Here is a 25,024-nt window from a genome sequence, read left to right on the forward strand (position 1 = left end):
ATTAAATGACTGTAGAAACTTGGCAAGAATTTCAGCTACAGTTTTCAAGTAACAATTCTTCATTTCTGCTCTACATCAATATAATGTTTCACATGAAAGTCTTTGTAAAATGCATGGAGAGAAACTGGTAGTTACCTTCCTCAATAGGTACTTATTTTCTTTCTGCATGTTACATACATGCCAACCTCTGGTGAGGAAAAAGTATAATCCAAGTTGACAAAAAGAGTAATCCAAGCAGAAAAGAGTAATCCACATATAACATAATAAAATTCAATAGGCATATGTACAAAATTATCTGTTTACCCCTCTGGTCTTTTAACATCAATTACTGCTTCAAGTTTTCATTTATAGCACTCTGAGCTTTAAAAAGCAACAGACTCATACTGCATTTCAAATCACTTTGTACCAGCTGAGACCATGAATGTTTTCCACACCAGTAGAGTACTAAGTGCTGGGTTACAGAGCCTGGATCTGAATTCAGTTTTATTTCTGTTAACAATACTGAACAATCTCTAATAGTCAGCATTAGAATGGTAAAGAACCAATATTCCTTTCATAACATGACAAAAAAGAGGAAATTTATATCTTCCAATTATTGGGTCTTTTAGGTGGGAAATAAGGTGCCATTCATATCAACTCTGTCTGCATGAAGTACATCGTCAGGTAGAATGCCATCTTGATACTTCAGGAGTTCTCCTTCGACCTTATAGGCAGCCTTTCCTGCAGCAAGGTGCATCATATGACAGGGACAACCTGATATGTACAATGATGGAGATATTTTTCAAAAAATAGAATGCAACTCCTTCATGAACTTTTATGGCTTCTGCAATTCGTGAATTTTCATGGCTTCTGCAATCTGAAGTGAATTATTTTCTGCAAAACAGCTAACAATATTTGATGATTCTGTTCTTGCACATGCATATTTTCTGAAATCAGAGTTTTGGAATCAGGAAACGTTCGTTTAGAACTAAGGACCAACATAGTCTTCTACTGCTAGGGGTAGTCCATGTTCTATTAAGAACCTGGTAAATAATGCCTCTGCATTTATAAAATTCGTGTCCACAGTTTATTTCTGCTGTAAAAAAGAAGCTACCTTAGTACTGGAGTTCATAAAACGAGCTAGTTCAAGGTATCTTTGTTTTACCACAATGACCAATATTAAAATCCTTTACACATAGCCTGCAATGTATATGAAGCTGTCCTAGAATGGAACACTAATTGTGTAATTCATGTATTCATCTTTGAATCAGTTTTTCTTCTTTTTCTAATCCATCTGTAAAATTACTTGAAAAACATTTTTGCTTTAACACACGCATCAACTAGAATAAATCTGACTTGACTTTTAGAGCCAAATACCTGCTGACTGGTTCTGTACCAGATATGAATTAGAACAAAGAATATGCAAGCAAAGATTAAAAATTAGAAAACCAGTCTGTTCTCTCCTAACTAAGCCATACAGATGCTATAAATAGAAACAGAGGTGAAAAGTTTAAGTAGACACCAGCATGCTTCTTGCAAATAGGGCAGCTGCTATAAATAGAACATAATACTGTTAGGAAAGTGCATGCAACGGACAAGCATACTCTTATGTCATAGTTATGTAGAAGCCATCTTTTCTAGAATATGGTCTGAAAGATTAATTGGATGTTAATAAAAATGAGAAAACAAATGATAATTTTTTTGGGAGGGGATATACCGAAAACACGTAATACGAATACATTTACAAGTAAGGCATACTTTAATGGAAAAAGGCGTAACAATTACGCCAAAAGTGTAATGTTGGCATGTATGATGTTTCTAGAGGAAACACCCAGTGTGTAGCTGATGACTGTGGAATGAAGGGTGAGTGAAATATCATAATATAACTGAGACAGATCCTCATGAGCCAGAGAGAGAGATGAAAACCCTTACAGATGTGAAATAGGAATGCCAGCTTTAAAAAACTGGAAGATGAATATAAAAATGGTGATACTTCACAGTTTTATCCAACAATTTATTTTCCACATTAAATTTTATTGATTTAAAGTAGTTTTGGTTGAAGCATTCTTCCGACAGTCAACTTTTATACCATGTGTCATGATGAAGTCAGCCAAGAAAAGACTTCAAGGGAAAAATATTTTATCAATGTTGATGCCTTGCATAATGATGTCTCTAGTACTTTTTTTCTTTTCATCAAGATATATTTCTCATTGGCCATGTTGGGTTTAACAATGTTCTTGAACTTTCTCAGGCAAATCAGGGAGATGAGCAAATGTATGTTTCTGAGTGGTCAATATTTAATTGCTTCTATTATGGAAGCACTTGTTTATGCTTTCAGAAAAGACTTACGATCAGACATACAAGCATTGCTGTGATCAAGATATATCAGTGATAAAGTTGGCAGTTTGTCTATATAAATTGCTATAAACCTGCTGTATCATGTAAAAATAGGAATCATTCTGTACACAGTGGATATTTTGGATAAATCAAGTCTTTATATCAAATTCATGTTATGATCAAAATAATGCCTTCAAATGAGGTATCATAACAATATAGTGAAACATGATTAGAGAATTTTAGTATGAGCAACCTCATGTCATTTATTACTAAAATCATTACACATGGATTGACTGTACCATATAAATGCACTAGCATGATTGCCCACCTACTACACGTGAACTTTGATCATGATGTTTTGGTGAAAATATGTGTTACACTGTTATGAACAACTGTATCACAAAATTCTTTGTAACAATGACTGCTGAGTAGTGACTGCAGGAAAAGTGCAGACCGTTATGAACCAATATGCATAAAAAAATGTTGGAAAAGTGGAATCTGGTTGGTATATTTCTTTGTTGTGAAAACCTACACAATGCTGATAATATCCTGCAAGAGCTTCTCAAGCTGTTTTCACTGCTGCATGATGGGTAAACAGTTTCTGGAGTTACAATATATAATGGCTGGACGTGAATGAGGTTTTTCTCTTTTCTTTCTTGTAAGGTTATTTGCTTTTCTGGATGAGTTTATTCAGTCCTTACTATAAAGGTCTGTATTCTTTATCCATATATGCTACAACCAGTGAGATCATCATCTGTTCAACTTAGTATATTTTTTATGACCTTTTGTTTACTGCATTGATCAATTTGTTATTTATGTCATTGGAGTCTTTAGTTTTGGCTCTTAATTGTAAATAAATGTTATCATAGCTAACTTTACAATTTACAGGAAAATGCTTCTGTATAGTTAACTTTACAGTTCATGCAAAATTGCCAATGTACTTAAGGTAACTACATATAAACACTATAACTTTTATGATAAATGTACATTTATTGCCCCATAATGGTGTTTTAATAAATGCAATATTTAAACTATGACTAAAGAGCTTTCTCTTTCTCAAACCCAACTGAATTTTGACCTTGAAAACAGGCCCTCTTGCACAGGCCTATTATAAAAGACCAGAAATCTTGAGCGAGCACTATTTGATGGTTGTCTTTCAAGACAGGTTCAACTTTAGATCAATGCATTTTCAGTGTTTTATATAGCTTAATAATGTTGCAACTGCTAACATTCTAACCTATGAAACAGATACCCATTCTAAAATGTTGCAGTTCACCGAAGGATGGGATCCAAGTTAAATAGGGGACATAACTCTGTCAATTGTGTTGGAAAACAGCAAAAATGAAACTTGACATGATCTTCCTAAGGTGAGGTCTTGTATGATATTTGCTTTCAATCTTTTAAGCTTTTCAAACGTTAATGAGTCGAAACAAAATCTGTCATGGAAGTGATTGCAAGTGAAGTGATGGGACAATTGGACATGGGGAACGCTAGATGCCCCAACACTGATATGGCAGTGGTAAAAAATGCAACACTGGAAACATATATTTATCTATTTTGACAAGCAGTGTTGGAAACCATATTACCTATGCCATTTTATTCAATTCAGATTATTACCTAAACCCATAATATAAACTCACCCGAAGACGAACCACATTTCCAATGTTGGTGAATGGCATAATAACCTCAGATATCGGTTCAAACCAAACTTTCTGGCAGGCGAATCTAAACGGTGTTTCATACTGAAGAGCAAGTCCAATTGGAACATCCTCCAGAGTCACCTTGCATTCAAAAACCACTTTAACTGGACCTATAAAGAAACAAAAAAAAAACAACAAAGTGAGACGTTGTTGTTGTTGTAGGGTTTAACGCCATTTTTCAGCACAAAATACACTATACATGGTGGCCGGTATAAATGGTGGAGGAAGAACCTGCGAAAACCCCAGAAAGAACCACCGACCTGTGTGAAGCTACTGGCAAGCTTTCTCACATAACCACATTAGCCAAATCCAAGATTCGAAACCATGCAGACAGAGGTGAGATGGCAGTGCGAGAAAAAAACACTCTACATTTCTTGGTTGTTGATATAAAGGGAAGATACCTCCAGAGACTTCAGAACTACACCTTTGGATCCTAGATGAGCATTGCAGCCCGACCCTGAGCTGTTGATGTAGAAGGAGTGAGGTTCTGGGGCATGCATCAGAACTTGGATGAGAAACTTGTCCTGATTTAGCCACCAACTCAGATGGTGATGGAATCTGTATCCCAAAGGAATCTGAGCTGTCATGGATCCCTCCTTTGAGGTCTCCGGTTGCCCAGCAGCAGGGACTAGACAGACCACACAGTAAGTCCTTGAACCAAACTCATTTCCATTCAGGAGAAAGAGGTAGAAGTGAGCAGAACTGAAGTCTTCTCAAGTAGTTTTGCTGTCAGAAAGAATGTTTGATTTAGTTGGTGGAATATGAATTGTCCACTGGTGGGTGAGAAAATCCATCCCACATTTTAGATAAGGTATCACATCTGACTTTATCTGGCTGGAGATTAGTTCCAGAAGAGTCACCATATTTTAACTAGGTAATAGGTCTCATAGTAAGACTCATCTGAGAATACTGTGTATCAACCAACTATCAAGATCCCCTATCAGTCAAACTAGGTAATAGGTCTCTTAGTAAGACTCATCTGAGAATACTGTGTATCAACCAACTATCAAGATCCCCTATCAGTCAAACTAGGTAATAGGTCTCTTAGTAAGACTCATCTGAGAATACTGTGCATCAACCAACTGTCAAGATCCCCTATCAGTCAAACTAGGTAATAGGTCTCTTAGTAAGAATCATCTGAGAATACTGTGCATCAACCAACTGTCAAGATCCCCTATCAGTCAAACTAGGTAATAGGTCTCTTAGTAAGACTCATCTGAGAATACTGTGCATCAACCAACTCTCAAGATCCCCTATCAGTCAATCTAGGTAATAGGTCTCTTAGTAAGACTTATCTGAGAATACTGTGTATCAACCAACTGTCAAGATCCCCTATCAGTCAAACACGTGCCGCTATTATTCCCATCACCCTGATATAGGGTCTGGCAGTAGAAGCCAAAGTAAAAGAAATTAGCCTGAAAATGAAAGACCTACTGACCCAGACCAAAATGTTTGAATATTCTGTGGAATTGGTGGAATGAATGTGATTGTAGGCATTCTGGAGATGGATAGCACTGCCAAGTCATTTGTCTTCATGGTGTTTCTGACTAGTAGATGTCTTCATCTTGAAACAGTCTTCCTGAAGAAATCTGTTTATGGGGAAAGATTGATGTATCAAACTTTCCCCTTTCAATGAAACCAGAAAGATCTGGGAATAAAGTCTTGGACTTTGAATATTTGCCAATCTCTCTACTGCCTCCTCCTCGGAAGTAAATACTTCTTCCCTTAAGGATTCCTGTCTGGTCTGGCAGAAGTGGCAGGGGACAGACCCTGGTGGCTAAGCCAGTAGAACCTTGATGGCAAATGAGTTACAAATCAATGAATGAAATGAGTTAAGTCTTGGACATGTTTTATTTCACTGATGATTTTCATTTTTTAAAATTGGTAGAGGGGTACAAGATGTCAGGGGTGTAGGCTTGAACTATAAAAGTAAAACACACAAGGACTTGTGACAGAAAGTCAAGTGCTATGAAAAATGTATGCTATTGATGGCAATTATGCCAAAAGATGCTTTAAATAACAAAAATTGTTTTTCACTTGTAAAAGCAAATTATTAGTTGCAAATATGACAATTTTGCTCCCAATTTTGAGTGTTTGTATGGGGTGTCTGGACAAAAATACAATAAACTTCTCTAAAATAAGCGCTCTCGGGGAAAAAATAACAAAGCTGTTTTGCAGAGGTGGACAGTTTAAAAAGGTTAAATGAATATCATAATGGCATAACTGGGACCAAAATTGTGCTAAGATAACACTTTTACAGAGAAACTGGCTTAGGAAAGCTACTTCCTCTCTCCACAGAATATTTCAGCAGCACAGACATTTCTCACCATACTGTAATATGAATAAAAACAATGTGTCCTCATGTATCACTTACCAAACTGCTCTCCATGGGGAATGTAGGGATCAAGGTTGGAGAAAATGCAGCAAATTTTGTTGATATACTTCTGAATCTTTTCCACAGAAATATCTGCAATTGAAAAAGAAAAAGAAGTTCTATCTCTCTTACCATATTTATCTCTGCACAATGCATGACCTATTGGGAAAAGCATAAACCCAGATCTACCACTGCATAATACCCCTATAGATCATGGTCTATAATGCTCGATACAAGTCATAATATCCCTGTAGATTATGGTCTATAATGCTCAGTGTAAGTAATTATAACCCTGTAGATTATGGTCTATAATGCTCAATACAAGTCACAGTGCTCCTGTAGATTGTGGTCTATAATGCACAATACAAGTCATAATACCCCTGTAGATTACGGTCTATTAATGCTCGATACAAGTCATAATACCCCTGTAGATTATGGTCTATTAATGCTCAGTATAAGTTATTATAACCCTATAGATTATGGTCTATAATGCTCAATACAAGTCATAGTACCCCTATAGAATATAGTCTATAATGCTCAATACAAGTCATAATACCCCTATAGATATTGGTCTATAATGCTCAATACATGTAATAATGCCCCAGTAGATTATGGTCTATAATGCTCAATACAAGTTATAATACCCCTGTATATCATGGTCTATAATGCCCCTGTAGATTAAGGTATATAATGCTCAATACAAGACATAATACCCCTATAGATTATGGTATACAAGGCTCAATACACGACATAATACCCATGTAGATTACGGTCTACAATGCTCAATACAATACATAATACCCCTGTAGACTATGGTCTACAATGCTTAATACAAGTCATAGTACCCCTGTAGGTTATGGTCTCTAGTGCTCAGTATAAATTAGTATACCCCTGTAGATTATGTTCTGTAAGTCTCAATACACATCATAATGCCCCAGTAGATAATGGTCTACAATGCTCAATACAAGTCATAAAACCCCTGTAGATTAAGGTCTATAATGCTCAATACAAGTCACAGTGTTCCTGTAGATTATGGTCTATAATGCTCAATACAAGTCATAAAACCCCTATAGATTAAGGTCTATAATGCTCAATACAAGTCACAGTGTCCCTGTAGATTATGGTCTATAATGCTCAATACAAGTCATAAAACTCCTGTAGATTAAGGTCTATAATGATCAATACAAGTCACAGTGTCCCTGTAGATTATGGTCTATAATGCTCAATACAAGAATAATGCCCCTGTAGATTATGGTCTATAATGCTCAATACAAGTCACAGTGTCCCTGTAGATTATGGTCTATAAGGTTCAATACAAGTCAATGCCTCTGTAGATATTATGGTCTATAATGCTCAATACAAGAATAATGTCCTTGTAGATTATAGTCTGTAATGATCATTATCAGACACAATGTCCTAGAAGATTATGGTCTATAATGCTCAATACAAGTCACAGTGTCCCTGTAGATTATGGTGTATTATGCTCAAAACCAGTCACAATACCCCTGTAGATTATGGTGTATAATGCTCAATACAATTCATAATACCACTGTAGATTATGGTCTATAGTGCTCAGTATAAATTATAATGCCCCTGTAGATTTTGGTCTACAATTATCAATATAAGTTATAATACACATGCAGACTAAGATCTATATAATAATAATCAATACAAGTCACAGTGTCCCTGTAGATTATGGTCTATAATGCTCAATACAAGACATAATGACCATGTAGATTATGGTCTATAAGGCTCAATACAAGTCATAATGCCCCTGTAGATTATGGTCTATAAAGCTCAATACATATCACAGTGCCCATAAAGACTATGGTCTATAAGGCTCAATACATATCACAGTGCCCATAAAGACTATGGTCTATTAGGCTCAATACAAGTCATAATTCACTTGTAGATTATGGTGTATAGGCTCAATACAAATCACAATGCCCATGCAGATTATGGTGTATAAGGCTCAATACAAGTCATAATGCCCCTGTAGATTATGGTCTATAAAGCTCAATACAAGTCATAATGCACCTGTAGATTATGGTGTATAAGGCTCAATACAAGTCATAATGCCCCTGTAGATTATGGTCTATAAAGCTCAATACAAGTCATAATTCACCTGTAGATTATGGTGTATAAGGCTCAATACAAGTCATAATTCACCTGTAGATTATGGTGTATAAGGCTCAATACAAGTCATAATGCCCCTGTAGATTATGGTCTATAAAGCTCAATACAAGTCATAATGCCCCTGTAGATTATGGTGTATAAGGCTCAATACAAGTCATAATGCCCCTGTAGATTATGGTCTATAAAGCTCAATACAAGTCATAATGCCCCTGTAGATTATGGTGTATAAGGCTCAATACAAGTCATAATGCCCCTGTAGATTATGGTCTATAAAGCTCAATACAAGTCATAATGCACCTGTAGATTATGGTGTATAAGGCTCAATACAAGTCATAATGCCCCTGTAGATTATGGTCTATAAAGCTCAATACAAGTCATAATTCACTTGTTGATTATGGTGTATAAGGCTCAATACAAGTCATAATTCACCTGTAGATTATGGTGTATAAGGCTCAATACAAGTCATAATGCCCCTGTAGATTATGGTCTATAAAGCTCAATATATATCACAGTGCCCATAAAGACTATGGTCTATAAGGCTCAATATATATCACAGTGCCCATAAAGACTATGGTCTATTAGGCTCAATACAAGTCATAATTCACTTGTAGATTATGGTGTATAAGGCTCAATACAAATCACAATGCCCATGCAGATTATGGTGTATAAGGCTCAATACAAGTCATAATGCCCCTGTAGATTATGGTCTATAAAGCTCAATACAAGTCATAATGCACCTGTAGATTATGGTGTATAAGGCTCAATACAAGTCATAATGCCCCTGTAGATTATGGTCTATAAAGCTCAATACAAGTCATAATTCACCTGTAGATTATGGTGTATAAGGCTCAATACAAGTTATAATGCCCCTGTAGATTATGGTCTATAAAGCTCAATACATATCACAGTGCCCATAAAGACTATGGTCTATAAGGCTCAATACATATCACAGTGCCCATAAAGACTATGGTCTATTAGGCTCAATACAAGTCATAATTCACTTGTAGATTATGGTGTATAAGGCTCAATACATATCACAGTGCCCATAAAGACTATGGTCTATAAGGCTCAATACATATCACAGTGCCCATAAAGACTATGGTCTATTAGGCTCAATACAAGTCATAATTCACTTGTAGATTATGGTGTATAAGGCTCAATACAAATCACAATGCCCATGCAGATTATGGTGTATAAGGCTCAATACAATAATAATGCCCCTGTAGATTATGGTATATAAGGCTCAATACAAATCACAGTGCCCATAAAGACTATGGTCTATTAGGCTCAATACAAGTCATAATTCACTTGTAGATTATGGTGTATAAGGATCAATACAAATCACAATGCCCATGCAGATTATGGTGTATAAGGCTCAATACAATAATAATGCCCCTGTAGATTATGGTATATAAGGCTCAATACAAATCACAGTGCCCCTGTAGATTATGGTGTATAAGGCTCAATACAAATCACAGTGCCCATAAAGACTATGGTCTATAAGGCTCAATACAAGTCATAATTCACCTGTAGATTACTGTGTATAAGGCTCATTATTATATGCTCATTTTTTCCCCAGTTAACTTTACATTGTCAGAATTGTTCAGTATTACCCAATAGTGAACTTGCGCACCAATACACATATTGCATTCACGTGCATAAGGGAACTACTTTCTATTGTGAACAAACAATGGACGCAGCTGCCAGCACTTTTGATTTTGTATACAAATCATGTACACTTGTGTAAGAGGCTCTTTACCTTGTGGTTGTTTAAATTTGTTTCTGAATGAACTAAAACAGATGTTTCGTGGACTGCCACATACCAGCTGCTTTGGCACATTCTGCATTGATACAATGTTTCGGATTTAGGCTACCTACAGTATACAACAGACACAAGAACAGGTCCTTACAAATAACATACAGGTGACAAATCATATACTCTCTTCTTTAGCTGGTGATAAAGAATGGCAAAATAAAATGTACTTAACAATTTTACATCCTGAATTTCCTCAAAATTTATCTTCTTAATTCTGCAAATCCGAATTACATGAGCCATGTCATAGGTTCTCAATCGTGATTACACATTTCGAACTTGTACTGTAATTTCGGTAAGTGCAATTACATCCTCCTTACTGCACTCAAAATGAAATAAGCATTAAATTCCATAGTGTTGTTTTGATAATTGCAATTGAAAGACTTCATATTCTGCCCACATTATGACTTCAAACATTCAGTGACAGAAACAGAAACACATCTGCAGACGTCAACACGCTTCTCCCTAGCTTCTTCAATCTCATGTATTTCATGTGGAATCGACACATACAAATCCAGTCCATAATAACGAAATTTCCTAGAATCGAGAAAAATACCAAAATCTATTCATTCCAGATCAAATGGAAAAGTTGTTGCAATGCACATTCATTCACAATATGCGCTTGTGTATTTAGCTTGGAATGCGGCATAAATTCATTTACGTTGTTACTTGTAGTGTATTTTGTTTATATAATTGAGCCTTAGGTAGAATAAAAAAATGAGCATATAATAAAAAGGTTACTGTATTTGTATGGGAAAATATGAACTTGTTTTGTTGGAAGGATATACTGAACTCCCAAGGTCGTGCAGCATTCCATCCCAAAACTCATTCATATTTTTCATACAAATGCAGTAACCTATAAATACAAATCACAGTGCCCATGTGATTATGGTCTATAAGGCTCAATCACTAATATATTTTATGTCCATGAAAAGCAAGTTTCCTACTATTACTGTTTCCACATATTGCCATATGAAATCATTCTATGTAACTGTTCCATGCCTTTTTTAAATAAAAGACATGGAAAAGAAGGTCTTCTCCTTTAAAAATAATAATAAATAATAATAAGGAAGTGATAAAACAATGTGCATTTGACTCAGTGGTATCCAGTCATTATTTATTTAACTACCATGCTTATAAGATGAAATATTTGAAGCAGTTTATTGTCCATTATCCTTAAACAACAAGCTTATTCAAAAGTGTTACATTCTAACTCTCATATCTTCCTTTCCTTAAAGACCACTGCTATGAGGGACCGCTTGTCTTAAATGACCCTAGGCTCTCAGATGCACAGTCTTGTAGATTTTATAGTGTTGTGACCTGTCTTAAGAGACCATCTGTCTTAAGAGACCCTCTTTCTTAAGAGACCATATTATTTTGGCAGAAGTGATAGTCTAATGAGATAAGTTTAACTGGATGCATGCATGGATCCATCTTTCCACCATCCATGCATTACCCATTCCTTAATCAAATGCTCTAATCAAGTTCCCAACTTTTTTAAACAATGTAAGGTCAGCAAAAATGTGTTGATATGGGTATTAATCATGAAAATGGCTAGCTTGTTATGTATTTAGCTATGTGGTCAAGGTCTATGATTATCAAAGCAGTATATAAGCCTATTTTGAGGTATCTTCAATAATTGTATACATACCTGTGAATGCAAATGTATATATGCATGGTCCATGAACAATTGTTTTTATCTGACTGTTTATTTTACCTAATCAAGTTAAATATAATGGCTTTAACTGAATTAATGATAATCTAAAGAGAAGAACAATGTTTCCTGTTTGAAGGGAATTATGTATATTAGCCATAATTTTAATTTTTTATTTGTAGAGTACTTTCCACAAGTTGTTGTAAAATACACAGAGACAAATTTAAGAGACAAATATCTACAGTTTCTTGTGGAGTCAATTATCAATAAAGGTTTAACAATCTCTAAAAATTCCACTCACCTGAAAGTTAAACACATTTATTTATCAAGAATATGCTCTTACTCCAGCAACTATTACAAAAATGTAAAAGTTCTCAATGACTTCAATTTGATAAGTTCTATTTTCTGAAACTTATTACAGTGACCATTCTAATAAAAGGTTTGCATAATTACATACTGAGACCTGTCTGCTTTCCTCTGGTAAGCATGTATTTGTATTGAAAAGTGACAAAGCACTGGTTGTATAAGCTTGATTTTAAAAACAAGGAAAACACTCTATGATAGAAAGTATGGACTTTCAATGAGCCAAGTCATAAATATTCTCCATGGAGCTTTCTTTTCATTAAAGAGAAACACTACACATCCTGAATCAGCACTGTGATTAGAAAATTCACTTGACCAATGGAAATTGTCAAGCTGGGCTAGTGACTTTTCAACCCATGTCAGGTCTGTGTTTAGATGCAATGTTAAAAATGTGTAGATGTAAAGTATGTATGGTGTGTGTTTTGATAGACAGACAGACAGAGAGAAAGGCAGAGGTAGATTTCATACTACTTACTTAGATGTTTTGACAAGATGCTATGAAAATATCTGGATTTCCTTTCCTCAACATGGTACCATAGAAATGGGAGACGAGACAACTCGCGGCACAATTTTCGATCTGTGATAAAAAAGAGAAGAAAAAAGAAAGAATGCATATTTTATAACACATATTATTCTTCCTTATTAGTTCAAATGAATGAAAATAATACTTCACTTCAAAACAAAAACTGATAAGCATGCTTAATTTAAACCAATTTTCCATCTCTTATCAAGGTATTTACACAAAAAATGAATGGGGGAATTATGCAACATCAAAATCTTGCAACACATCTTAGTTAGCATTTTACATCAGTTATTAAAAGTTTGTGCAGATTTTGATGGGTGTGAGATGATCTACAATAAATATTGCATTTCAGCAAAAGACCTTCAGATCAACTAAAAATAATTCCAACCTTTATGATATTAAAATTGTAGCAGATGCAACCCTTTCTATTTACTCTTGTGACACCCTCATCTGTAATTTATCAGAGGAGATGGCTGATAGTTCTGCAAGATTAGGTAAAAATGCCATGAGTCATGTTGTAAAATAAAACTGTAAACTGAAATCATGCAACAGTTCAAAGGTCAAGTAAGGCTTCCCAAGTTATTAATAAATTAATGGACACTTAAAGTATTTACTATGGTTATGTCATAACCACCATATATATACAGATATATGTACACAGTATAATGAAATAATAGTATGTTATGACAGTTAATTTTCTTGCTAACAGATGCATGTTTATTAAAAACTCAATTGTTTCCAGATTTATGCATCTTCCAAGTACTCAAAAACTACCAATACAATCAAGGACATTTGTATCTTTTTTTTATTTTACAGAAGACACTTTTTGCAGCCATCTATCAAATATAAAATTTGCATACATGTGCTCGTTTGCATTCATCACTAATGAACAAAAAATGAAGACAAACTGTGTTTCTTGGAGCATCAACCATTTCTTTGCCATATATAACTACTGCACACTATGATTAAAAATGACATTTTATGTTTCTTTAAACAAAACTGATGTTCTCAATCAAATATCATTTACCGGGCTTTGAGAACCCAGGTGGTGTAATGGGCACACTGAATCCTGCAGTATTTGCAACATTTATTTTAACTGCTTCCAGGGAAGAACAAATTTTTATGCCAAAAGCTGGAATGAAATTTGTTTCTAAGCAAACAAGGTTTTGTATTTGGGACTTAATACATCATATGTGTCATTAGACAGATTAGAGGATAGTTTGGTTGTAAACAGTTACCTCAATAACTCACACCCTTATAACTCACAAACACACTTAAATTGCAGTGACTAGCATGTGTCCAGTTTTAAAAAAAGAAAGAAAATATCAATGGAATTGGCTTCTATATGCTGACTGTGAAGAAACCTGATCAGAACTGGCAATGAAACCTTGACATTGCTCATTTTATCATCAAAAATGTTGGTTAGTGCCTCAAAAGTTAGAATCTATATTGTCAAAATCCTCTTGTTTTAGTAAGAAATCACATATTTTGTTTGATTTTACTGGAAACATTTTCTCAGCACACCTTAAATAATAATATGTGGAGAAATATATATCAATGACAAATTTTTGTAAATGCTAACAGGTGGCAACATTGAATGAATAAGCACTAATTATCAGTAAATGTGTCTTGTCAGGTGATATTCATATTTCAATCTTTTAACTCTGTGTCAATGTAAACAATATAATCGTGGCATGTTTGTTTCTATTAAAACATAAAAAAAGAGTCAATCGAACATCACAATGCGAACACTTCTGTGAGAACCTAATTCAATGCCAGCTGTGTCTTGATCTACAATCTGGGGAAGTGTTTAATGCATTGAAAAAAAATAATTACAAGGGACCAGAGTTCTTCAATCACATTTAGTATATCTTTTTTGTATCAAAGGCACGCAAATCCTACCTGCATAAGCTCCTGTGGTCACTATCTTGCCTCAAAATCAATCCATAGTACACAACATCATTAAAACATATGTGTATATAAATTAGCAATGTATGAAAATCATGTGTATTCGAGTAAAAGAATCAACCAAAAGGTTTAATCACTGAATTAAAAGCTTTGCTTCATCAAGAGGGTTCATAATCGTGAAGTGAGATCGAAAGTTTGTAGTGAACTCAAAATTGCTGAGTCAGGACTCAGGCTGGCTCAAGGATGAGCAGAAATTTTGACATTATTTGCATGATATAGATTTCAAAGATGGGTTCAAACAAAAATGGGCACAGACTGTGAACAACATGGAATTTGATGATGCTGTATACACAGCAACGTGAACAAGGTATTCATATTTCTCAAAAAATTCCCTTGGTACAGACAGAGAAAATAGTAAAAGGTATGGATAATGACTCTAATTCCGTAGTGTGCCAGCATGGAATAAAACAAAATTCATTATTGGGAGAGATAAGCTCAGTGAATGAAGCCATGAAATGTTAAGTACAGTGAATGAAGCCATGAAATGTTAAGTGATATTTGCCAAGTATTATTGCCGTGTGTGTCACAAACTGCAAATATTATCATGTTGTTGTTTGTGGTGTTTTGGTTTTCTTTCTTCATTTTTGACCCATTAAATATATGTTTCATAATGATCAACCTTTGTTAACATATTTGTTTACATTCTACTGTAACTAAATCAATCTATCTATCTAATCTAGTGACAGAAGAATTAAAAAAAATGAAAACACAAGTTTCGATGTTGCTTCTTGAAATAAATTTTAAAAGTTTTGAAAAAAGCAATCTTGTTTTATTTTGAACCTACAATTAACTGGGATGTATCTAATTCATCACAAAAAACAACACACTGTACCATTTTTGAAACCACAAAAATTGATGAGCTTTAGTCTAGACTCTTTCTTCAGACACAGAAGACCGTACATGAAGACATCAGTCAAGGACAGAGACTCTTCTCCCTCCAGTGGTTGTGTAAGATAGTTGTACGTGATGTTATCCTCTAAAGGCAGAACATTCCGAACATCAAGCACAGGCAAAGGCCATGTTGATATGAGATACTGGACCGAGTGCAGTTCTCGATTGAAAATGGCTTCTGTCAATAAGGCTGGGTATAGATCACTTGGTACATCTCCTAATCGTAATCGAGCTATATGAATTGGATTACTGACCAAAAACCGCATACACATTTCTGAAAGTCTTCTGAAATAAACAGAACATATTATGATCACATAAACACATATTCAAAATACAATAAACAAAATTCTATATTGTTTGTGAAACACATACCCCCACACTCAGATTTTCTCCTGGCATCCTCCCCAACTCTCTGTCCATGAAGGGCTTAGGATAGACCTATGGGAAAAATTGTCAGTTGCAAGTGAATTTTGTCTTTTCATACATGGCAAGTATACACACAGATATAAGGTGGTGATCTCAACAGTTTCTGAGTTATGTCCCAGTGGCTGCATTCCCACGTGCAGGGGGTGGAACAAAATTATTAGACAACTCTTTACATCTGCAGACCACCCTCAATTATATCCCACAGTTTCAAGTCTCGACCATGAGCAGTTTAGGAGACATTGTCTTGTACCCAATATTTTGGGAAGCCACCCCCAGAAAACATTTATATAGGAAAATTTGAAAATTCAGGGCCCAAAATAATTAATGTGAAACACTTTAAATTTGTGGGTAACAAATTTCATGTTTACTTTATTTCATTGATTTGTCATCTGAAGACCCTCCCTCCCCACAATAAATATTGAGATATAATGTAGATAACTCAAAAAGATAATACTGGCATTCACTTACATGCATTTTCGAGCAAACAGACCTAATGTCTACTAAAGTAATAATAATAATAATAATAATGACATTATTTAAAGAGAGTAACAATCAGCCAAGGAACTAATCTACCTTGAGGCCCTCATACAAAGGAATTTATTTATTTTAGCTGCATCTCTGAAGCCACTGGATATATTGGGTTTGGAAGAAGGAAATAGAGTGGGCATTTCTAATCTGGAATACTATTTCAGAACAAAGTTACAGAGTATTGGAATTTTTTTGTGAATATTTCCTTATTTGGTTTGGGAATTTTATACTGTTTGGTAGACATGGATTGCAGGTGGGGAGTATTGCCAGGTAACCTATACTCGAATAGTGATTGTAAATACATGTATTCAGAAGCACTATTATGGGATATCCTGTACATCAATTTGGCTTTTCTCAAATGGCTTTGGTCTTTAATAGGTAATATTTTCACCTTACCACATAAATTTTCCTTACTTGCTTTCTGGATTGATATTAGCCCAAATGCTCTTTTTTGAAGATGTGACAGCTTTGCTATGTTTTTATCATTTGAATTACCCCATACTATATCACAGTAGTCTAAATAGGGTTGTTTGTAACTGTTATAAAATAGTTTTCTGTGCCTTTCAGGGAGAAAATGTATTATCCTACTGAGAAGCCATAAACTTGAATTAAGTTTTTTTTCAAACTGATGTTTGATATGTTCAGTCCATGATAGGTTATTATCTACCAGAACACCAAGTAGTCTGTCATGACAGACCATTTGCATATATTTATCCTTCCATGTCAGACATAGTTCAACACTATCAAGAGTGTCCTTTTTTGCCGTGTTGATAATATATGTAGTAATATTTTAGTTTTACCAGTATTTACCATTCTGCAAGTGAATGTGCACCAGTTGTCCAGTTTGTTCAGGGCATCTTGTAAAGAAATTTCCAGTTCATGCTTTGTGTTTTGGATGTCTGACAATGTTGTGTCATCTGCATAGAGATCTGTAGATGATGTTGAGTCCCTTAGTACAAGTTGTAGGTCATTAATAAATGAAATGAATAGTAATGGACCTAGAATTGAGCCTTGTGGTACTCCATATCTAATTGTTTCAGGTTCGGACAGAACATTATTTATATAAACATGTTGTGTTCTCTCACTTAAGTATGAAGTAAACCATCTAACTGTGCTTTTATCACGTTGGTAGATTTTCAGTTTCTTCAAAAGGATTTCATGATCCACCATGTCAAAAGTCTTCTTGAAATCTACAAATATTTGATATTATTCTACCTTGATCAAGTGCTTGAGGCCATTTATTAGTTAGGGAGATCAAGGCAGTCTCAGATGAATGTTTCTGTCTAAAGCCTGATTGATTCGGGTGTAACAGCAAGTGTCTGGTTAAATATGACAGGAACAAGTCATGGACATGTTTTCAATCAATTTTGACAAGTTTGGTAGCAATGAGACTGGCCGGTAGTTATCAGCATCAACCTCATAACCAGATTTGTGAACACGAGTTACTTTTGCAGCTTTCCGTATTTTGGGGACAGATGAGGTTGCAATACTTAGATTGATTATGAATGTTATGCTATCTACAATAGCAGAGGTAGAAGATTTAATGAGTCGTGGACCAATCTGATCAAGTCCTGTACCTTTCTTGGTATCAAGTTCACTGAGACTTTTTTAACAAAGATTTTTGATACTGGTAGGATAGAGAAACATACATCTTTATGGATTTTGCTGGTGCAGAACTTTTTCAGTTCATTAAAGTTGTTTTCTCTCACTGGTTCTTTTAACTTTGTAGTAATGTTGGTGAAAAAATCATTGACAACATTTATAATGTCAGTGTCATTTAACAGAAGTGAGTGAATTTTATTTGTCTGATCTTACTGTGTTCCTCCAATGAGTTCATTGAAGACTTTCCAAATGGAGTTTAAGTTGCTATTTTTGTTTTCAAGCAATGATTGATAATAAGTTTGTTTTAGCTTTTTTTATATCATACTCATAAATTAGGTTGGTGAGGTAAATTATTAACTGCTAATATCTAGCATAACTTTGAGATCTAAATCAAGCAAGATGTCAACAACCTTTTGTACACATGTACAAGCTTACATATATCAAGCGTGCAATACTTTTTTTCTGTTTCAAGATAGCTATCAAAAAACAAACTAGACATTTAGGAATTAGGCACTAAAACAAAGCTAATGATGGCACACCACAGAACTGTCAAAATTGAAGTTCATTCTCTCAAGAATCACATGACCATTGAGACAGTGGTCACAAAGAGGGAACCTGAAAGGCGCTAGTGATATCTGATGTTTTCTACAGTTTTATTCAAAGTTTGTTCTCTTTCAATGCTTTTCAAAATTTATAATTGTAACTTGGCAATATACAGCCAGTATTATGCTGACATACCATTTAACAACAATCTACCCATCAATCAAGTACCTATATACCTACTGTGACAGGCATACATGATTTTTTAAAAATACAGCAAAATACTTCTCTATGTAATCCAAGTGGAGGTGCTATTCCAAGGCAATAAATCAATGTTGGTCATGTTATTTTTAAAAAAATATTTTTAAAATCTGCTTCTCATTCAGAAGCTATTATCACCATCCACTCCAAAGCCAGATTTTACTGGGTGAAATCAAAGGCTTCAAGAAACTTAGGAATGACAGCCAGAAGGAATGACAGCCTAGTTTGTGCAATAACAATGAAAAGCATGCATGTGATCCACTCATTTAATTCCTATACTACTTCACATGTACAATACAAATTTAACCTGTTTTGGGTAATGTAAAATACTATACAATGTATACGAATCAATATGGAAAGTTCACCACAGAATAATCATTTGTATTCCTACTTCCATCTCCTTAGTAGGCCAAGATGTATACAAGCACGGTAGAATCTATATGGTTATAAACACTTTACTCATGTAAACAAAACAAAGTGCAGGTCACTGTGACCTTCTTCAGTTGTAGCGGTAAAAGAGATGCACAGTTATAAGGCTTCATCATTGGTACATAAACAGTTGTTTAAACACCATTTTTCAGCACACAATAGGCTATACATGGCGGCCAGTATTAATGGTGAGGAAGAACCCGGGAAATCCCCGGAAAGAACCACGTACCCTTGAGAAGCTACTGGCAAGCTTCCTCACATACCCACATTGGCCGAATCCGAGACTCAAACCAACGTAGAAAGAGGTGAGATGGCAGTGATCCGTAACGGAGAGCACTTTAGACCACTCGGGGCCCTGGTACATAAACAGCACACAATATATGAACTTCAAACACAAAGTTTCAGCAAAGTTACTGAAACTTAAAAATGTAGGTCACAAAGTCCTCTTTTTTAATAAGGATGAAGATGCATACCACTCACTAGGTTCTTCCCTTTCCACATGTAAGGCATCCAGTAAGTTTGGTATCTGAAGAAGCTGTACAAATCAAGTTACTGCAAGTTAAATTGGTAACAGACAGATGGATGGACTACATCACAAGATAATATGCTCCACGTTACGGTAGGGATGGGCTTATAAAAACTTAACCAAGAATACAAGTAACTAATGTACATGCATCTACAAAGTTAGCAATATCAGCCCTATCCCCAGGGCTTAAATGTCATCAGACCTACTTCAGCCCTATCCCCAGGGCTTAGATTTCATCAGACCTATTCCAAACTGTTACATAGGACCATAGGAATAATGAATAGTCATGATCCAGTGACAATGTATATTATATAAATATTCTTTCATCTGTGCAAATACCAATGTCACAGAGGTGAACTACAAATTAAGAAGGCAGGTTCTTGTAAAGGTAATGTCACAAAAATTGTGTAAAATATATTCCAAGTATTCTTTCTATCAAGACGATTTAAGATTAAGATAGGGCATCATCAATATAAGTTAACTGACCACCTTAATGAGATGAGACACAGTTTATGTATCACAGAGTCAAATCATTTTCCATATTTATTTCACTGGTATTTGGAACAAAAGTTTATGCATACCAATTTTAACATTTTTTTCCCTTTATTTTAGGAAACATGCATTTTTTCAGAAGAAATAATTTAAAACAGAATTTCTTGATACAATACTACACTATCTTTTATCATGCTGAGTAGTCCATGTAACTTCAAACAGTACATATATCAATGTGGAACTAAAATGAATCTCCATTTTCAGGCACATTTCCACAAACTATTTATGTAAAACTATGGCAGATAATCAGAAAGTGGCAACTGTTAACAGTCTTTCAGAAGCAATGTATATCATCATCAATGTCTTTGTTTTTTAAATACTGAGTGCTGCATTAAATTAATTTTCTGTTTCTTAATGACACTGTCACCAATCTAATTTAGTGTGTCCAAAAATCTGTGTGAAAAAAGAAAATTACCAACCACAACTGTCTGAAAGCTCAGTATGCATAACAAGATTATTCAGAGAGTGTCATGTATTGTAGTGGGATCCAAAAACAAGGCACATCCAAAACCATATGGCAAAGATCTACACTTATAAGGATACAAAACAGCCCCCAACACCAAATTCTGTGCCAAAGGATTGACCAACATTTATAAAACTGCTAAGCATATCAACAGACCATCCCCAATAGTATTCCAAGGTTTCATGTCTCTAGCGGGAATAGTGTAAACACTTTTGTGTGTCAGTATGCATAAATGTACTGTCCAGATATCTGGGATTACATAATTCCCAATCTTTCTTCTAAAATTGCAAGGATAATTATCGATTTAAAAACAAATTTACTGCAAGCAAATATATTTTTAAAACCAGTGTCCCTGTGCTCTGCTGTTATATTCCGCCCAAATATGTGTTCCTTGTGCCAAGCCTTAGGGGTGGGTGCGGGTGGAGATGGGTGCATTAATTGCCTTGCACATATAAAGACAAATCCAATCATATCCCAAGGTTTCAATTCTTGATCTTAAATAATGTAAGAGTATTGCAACATGACAAATGCACATGCACACAGGCAGGATGTCCATGTGGGCATTATTAAACAATCCCTTTTCTTCGAGGTGCATGGTGAGAAACATTATCATGTGCTTTCTAAGAACATGATCATCTGCAGTAAAACATATCTTAGCAGACATCTCCCTATATAGGAACCTGCTTATAAAGAACATAAATCAAGAACCCCTTTCCCTAAATTCACATGTATAAATTTAAACACTATATAAGGATCTTTGTCCAAAACGGACAAGCAACATTTGTATATATCCTTTATAGACAGGTTTCATGTTACAGTATATTTTAACCTTGGTGAGCAAATGTGCCTGCCATTTTCATCTTTGCTCCAAAGAACCTCTCCCTCGTCATTTCTGTGCATGTGGTAGACAAAGTGTGTATCTGTCATCCACATAGGGTGAGATGGTGAAATCTCAAAACCGCTGAAGTCCTTGGTTTTATAGTTGACATCATCCATGCAGTCATTCATTTTCAATGGATACAGAAGATCATATCATCTTCATTTAGACAAGTATCAATTACCTGTAGAAAAGAAAGTGAAAACATATTTTTCATGCTCTATACATACTGTAATTTGTTCATTTTCAACTTGGCTGAACTTTACAGTAATTTAATTTTAATTTGGTTGTTACTACAAAGCAGCCTTATCAGTACACTGTTCTTAATCATTATTAACCCCCACCCCCACCCCATTTGTTTCCATCTTACATTTTCCCAGAGAGTGGACTGAAATTCCAAAACCCTTTTTGACATATACAGACCACCCCAAATCATAAATCAAACTTTAAAGTCCCTATCTTAAATTGCATCAGAAGTTGTATATTACACAAGTCCTGGAAATAATACACATTTAATACATAATTACATATCTGCAAAAGTGTCCCCATCCATCAAGCTCAACCCTTGGGGATTTGTCCAAATTCTCAGACGTCTGTTTACATCTGTGGGATTGTAATACAGTACATGTATATATAAAGTTCTGAAGTCGCAATAATTAACTGTGAAAAAGCAGCCTTGCAATATTATGCATACACACATGCCTAAGGGCTATTTGGCTGCCTGGAATCTAGTTTTCATGAATCGGCACCAAAATATGGATTTTCCTTTACCCTCTTTATAAAATCCTTGTCATGTAACTCAAAATTGTACTTGCCCAATAAAACTGAAAATCTGTCATAGGCTGCTTAACAAGGGTTTTCTCTAAAACTTCTTGCACACATGTATGGATGGATAGTCTGGGTTTCCCACCCCATGATTGTATGTGAGGTTAGTGTGCATTCCCTACTGAAAACAAAGAATTTACCAAATTCATGCAGTAATGGCATATCATAATGGTAGTCAGTACAAGGGTTACTTCTATGAATCCTTACCTTCCTGAAGTCAATTAATTCAGTCATTAACCCAAACATCCAAACATTAAAAAAAAATTTTTTTTCGCTGTCCAGATAATTCATGTGTTAATTAAAATTATACATGTTCCCAATTACTGTCCACAAAATTATTATCTTTATTGTCATTATTGTGTATCAGAACAGTTGCAGGATACTACAATTTGGCTAATTATGATGGAGAATTTAGCAGCATATTCCTAACAACTAAACACAAGTTATCACATGAGCCAAACTGGAACTCTGACTTTGCTTGATCATGTGATCCAGATTCTGAGACCTTGACATCAAAGGTCAAACAACTGTGATCCAAACAACATATGAAGGGAAAGGTTTCATTGGCTGCAGTCATGTTATAAAGTTCTATTTCTGGTTCTTAAAGTTACAAATTACATTATGTTAGAGTTGCTTTGTATGTGAAAGTAGATACTGTACTCTACTACTTATCCATTTCTGGCAGGTAGGGTTCAATAAAATGGTTGCTCTTCCTTTATCACAGACCACTCATTTGACCTACATGGTTAGAGTATCCGCCTCAGATGCAGGTCGTGGGTTAAAACCCTGGCTGAGTCATATCAAAGACTTATACAAATTTCACTAGCAGCTGCCATACTTGGTGCTCAGCACTGAAAGGTTAATGTTAGGACTGGTCAGTCAGGTGTCAGAATAATGTGACTGGGTCGGACATGATGCTTCATGTCTGCGGCATGATGCCCATGCTAGACATCACTATCAACTGCCAAACTGTAGACATCATAGCAATATGATTGAAAAATTGTTAAAGCTACGTAAAAAATCCAAATCACCCACCCACCCATCCTTTATCACATTCATGCAGGAAGTGTATAGGACAACATCGGGAATATTCAACCAGTTAAGGATGAAAAGAGATTCCAAGTTAGCACTGCACATTCATTAACTGATCAATTGATAGCAGTCACACAAGCAGTATTTAATCCATTGCTTCCCATATAAAAATCTAACCTTATCACCTGTACTTCCCATATGATGTTCACAAGGCCATACTCTTGCTCCCCATTAAAAAAAACCAAATAAACTGTAAGGAAACGTCATTTTCAATAAATTATATTCTTACATTGCTGGAATAACCTCAAAATATGTTCCTAACTATTTCCACCACAAGTTTGTATTTGTTATCAATGCTGGATTTATGTAAGTTATTATTTGTCATCATTTTGTGATGAAAACAACTTTCAAAGCACAAGTTGCTTTGTTTTGAACATTTTGTGCTTCAAAACTTAAAACATCAATACTAATATGAATTTAATAAGCATACTTGCTGAAAGCATTTTCTATAATATTTTAGTGAAAAATTTCACTGCTGTGCTTGTGTTATATTTTTTGTAATAGCAGTTTGAAGCCACAATCAAACCTGACAAGGGGCAGAAATGTAATAATGGCGGACATCGTGGTATCTAGGGAGTACCTGTTCATTAGACTGGTCATATTCATAAGAAACATGATATAAACATTCTATGATTAAATATTTAACTATTTTAAAAAAATAATGGTCCGAAATTTATTCGACAATGCGAAGCTGGCTAAATCATTATGTTATTAAAGGTCAAGGTTATTTTCTTATATCACTCATTTTGTGATAATAACATAACATAGTCAAGCTAATAATTTGAGCTTGTTTTCATCTTGGACTATTTATTCAGGATTAAGCAGGAGAAATATTTTGCAATGGTTCTAAACTTCAGCCACAAGATGTGGAATTAAACCACTTAATAATTTTAAAACAAATGAATGATTCATCTATGTCATCCAATGTGAGCAACATTTGGCTATATGGGGACAATAAAACTGACATCGTTTTTTGAATAAATATGTTATTTTAATATACATTAGGGTGAAAACATTTGTGGACCTGATGAAGGCATTTGACATGATGAGCAGAACTGGACTATGGAAAATCCCTGAAAAGCTCATCTGTCCTCTAATGTTCCTAACCATGGTCATCCAACTGCATGAAGACCAGCCTGGTCAGGTCAGAAACAATAACGACCTG

At 34.9% G+C, this 25,024-nt stretch overlaps 1 protein-coding gene across 4 annotated transcripts in view; it reads right to left on the reverse strand.

The window, feature by feature from the left end:
* The window catches only part of LOC149777568 (leucine-rich repeat-containing protein 14-like), a 47,645-nt gene that overhangs the window by 5,385 nt on the left and 17,236 nt on the right, over positions 1-25,024 (reverse strand). For 3 of the 4 annotated variants that reach the window (XM_089942179.1, XM_089942180.1, XM_089942181.1), the window contains exons 2-6: positions 21,895-22,126; positions 15,680-16,023; positions 12,832-12,933; positions 6,391-6,483; positions 3,957-4,126 (exon numbers count right to left, since the gene is read on the reverse strand). In XM_089942179.1, coding sequence (XP_089798305.1) covers positions 3,957-4,126; positions 6,391-6,483; positions 12,832-12,933; positions 15,680-16,023; positions 21,895-22,073 — 888 coding nt within the window. In that variant the 5' untranslated portion in view covers positions 22,074-22,126. The remainder of the gene's footprint in view (positions 1-3,956; positions 4,127-6,390; positions 6,484-12,831; positions 12,934-15,679; positions 16,024-21,894; positions 22,127-25,024) is intronic. The other variant, XM_089942182.1, reaches the window with a different exon arrangement.

Source organism: Sinohyriopsis cumingii, chromosome 18 (genome assembly GCF_028554795.1).
Source record: "Sinohyriopsis cumingii isolate HCF-2022 chromosome 18, ASM2855479v2, whole genome shotgun sequence".
NCBI lineage: Eukaryota > Metazoa > Mollusca > Bivalvia > Unionida > Unionidae > Sinohyriopsis > Sinohyriopsis cumingii.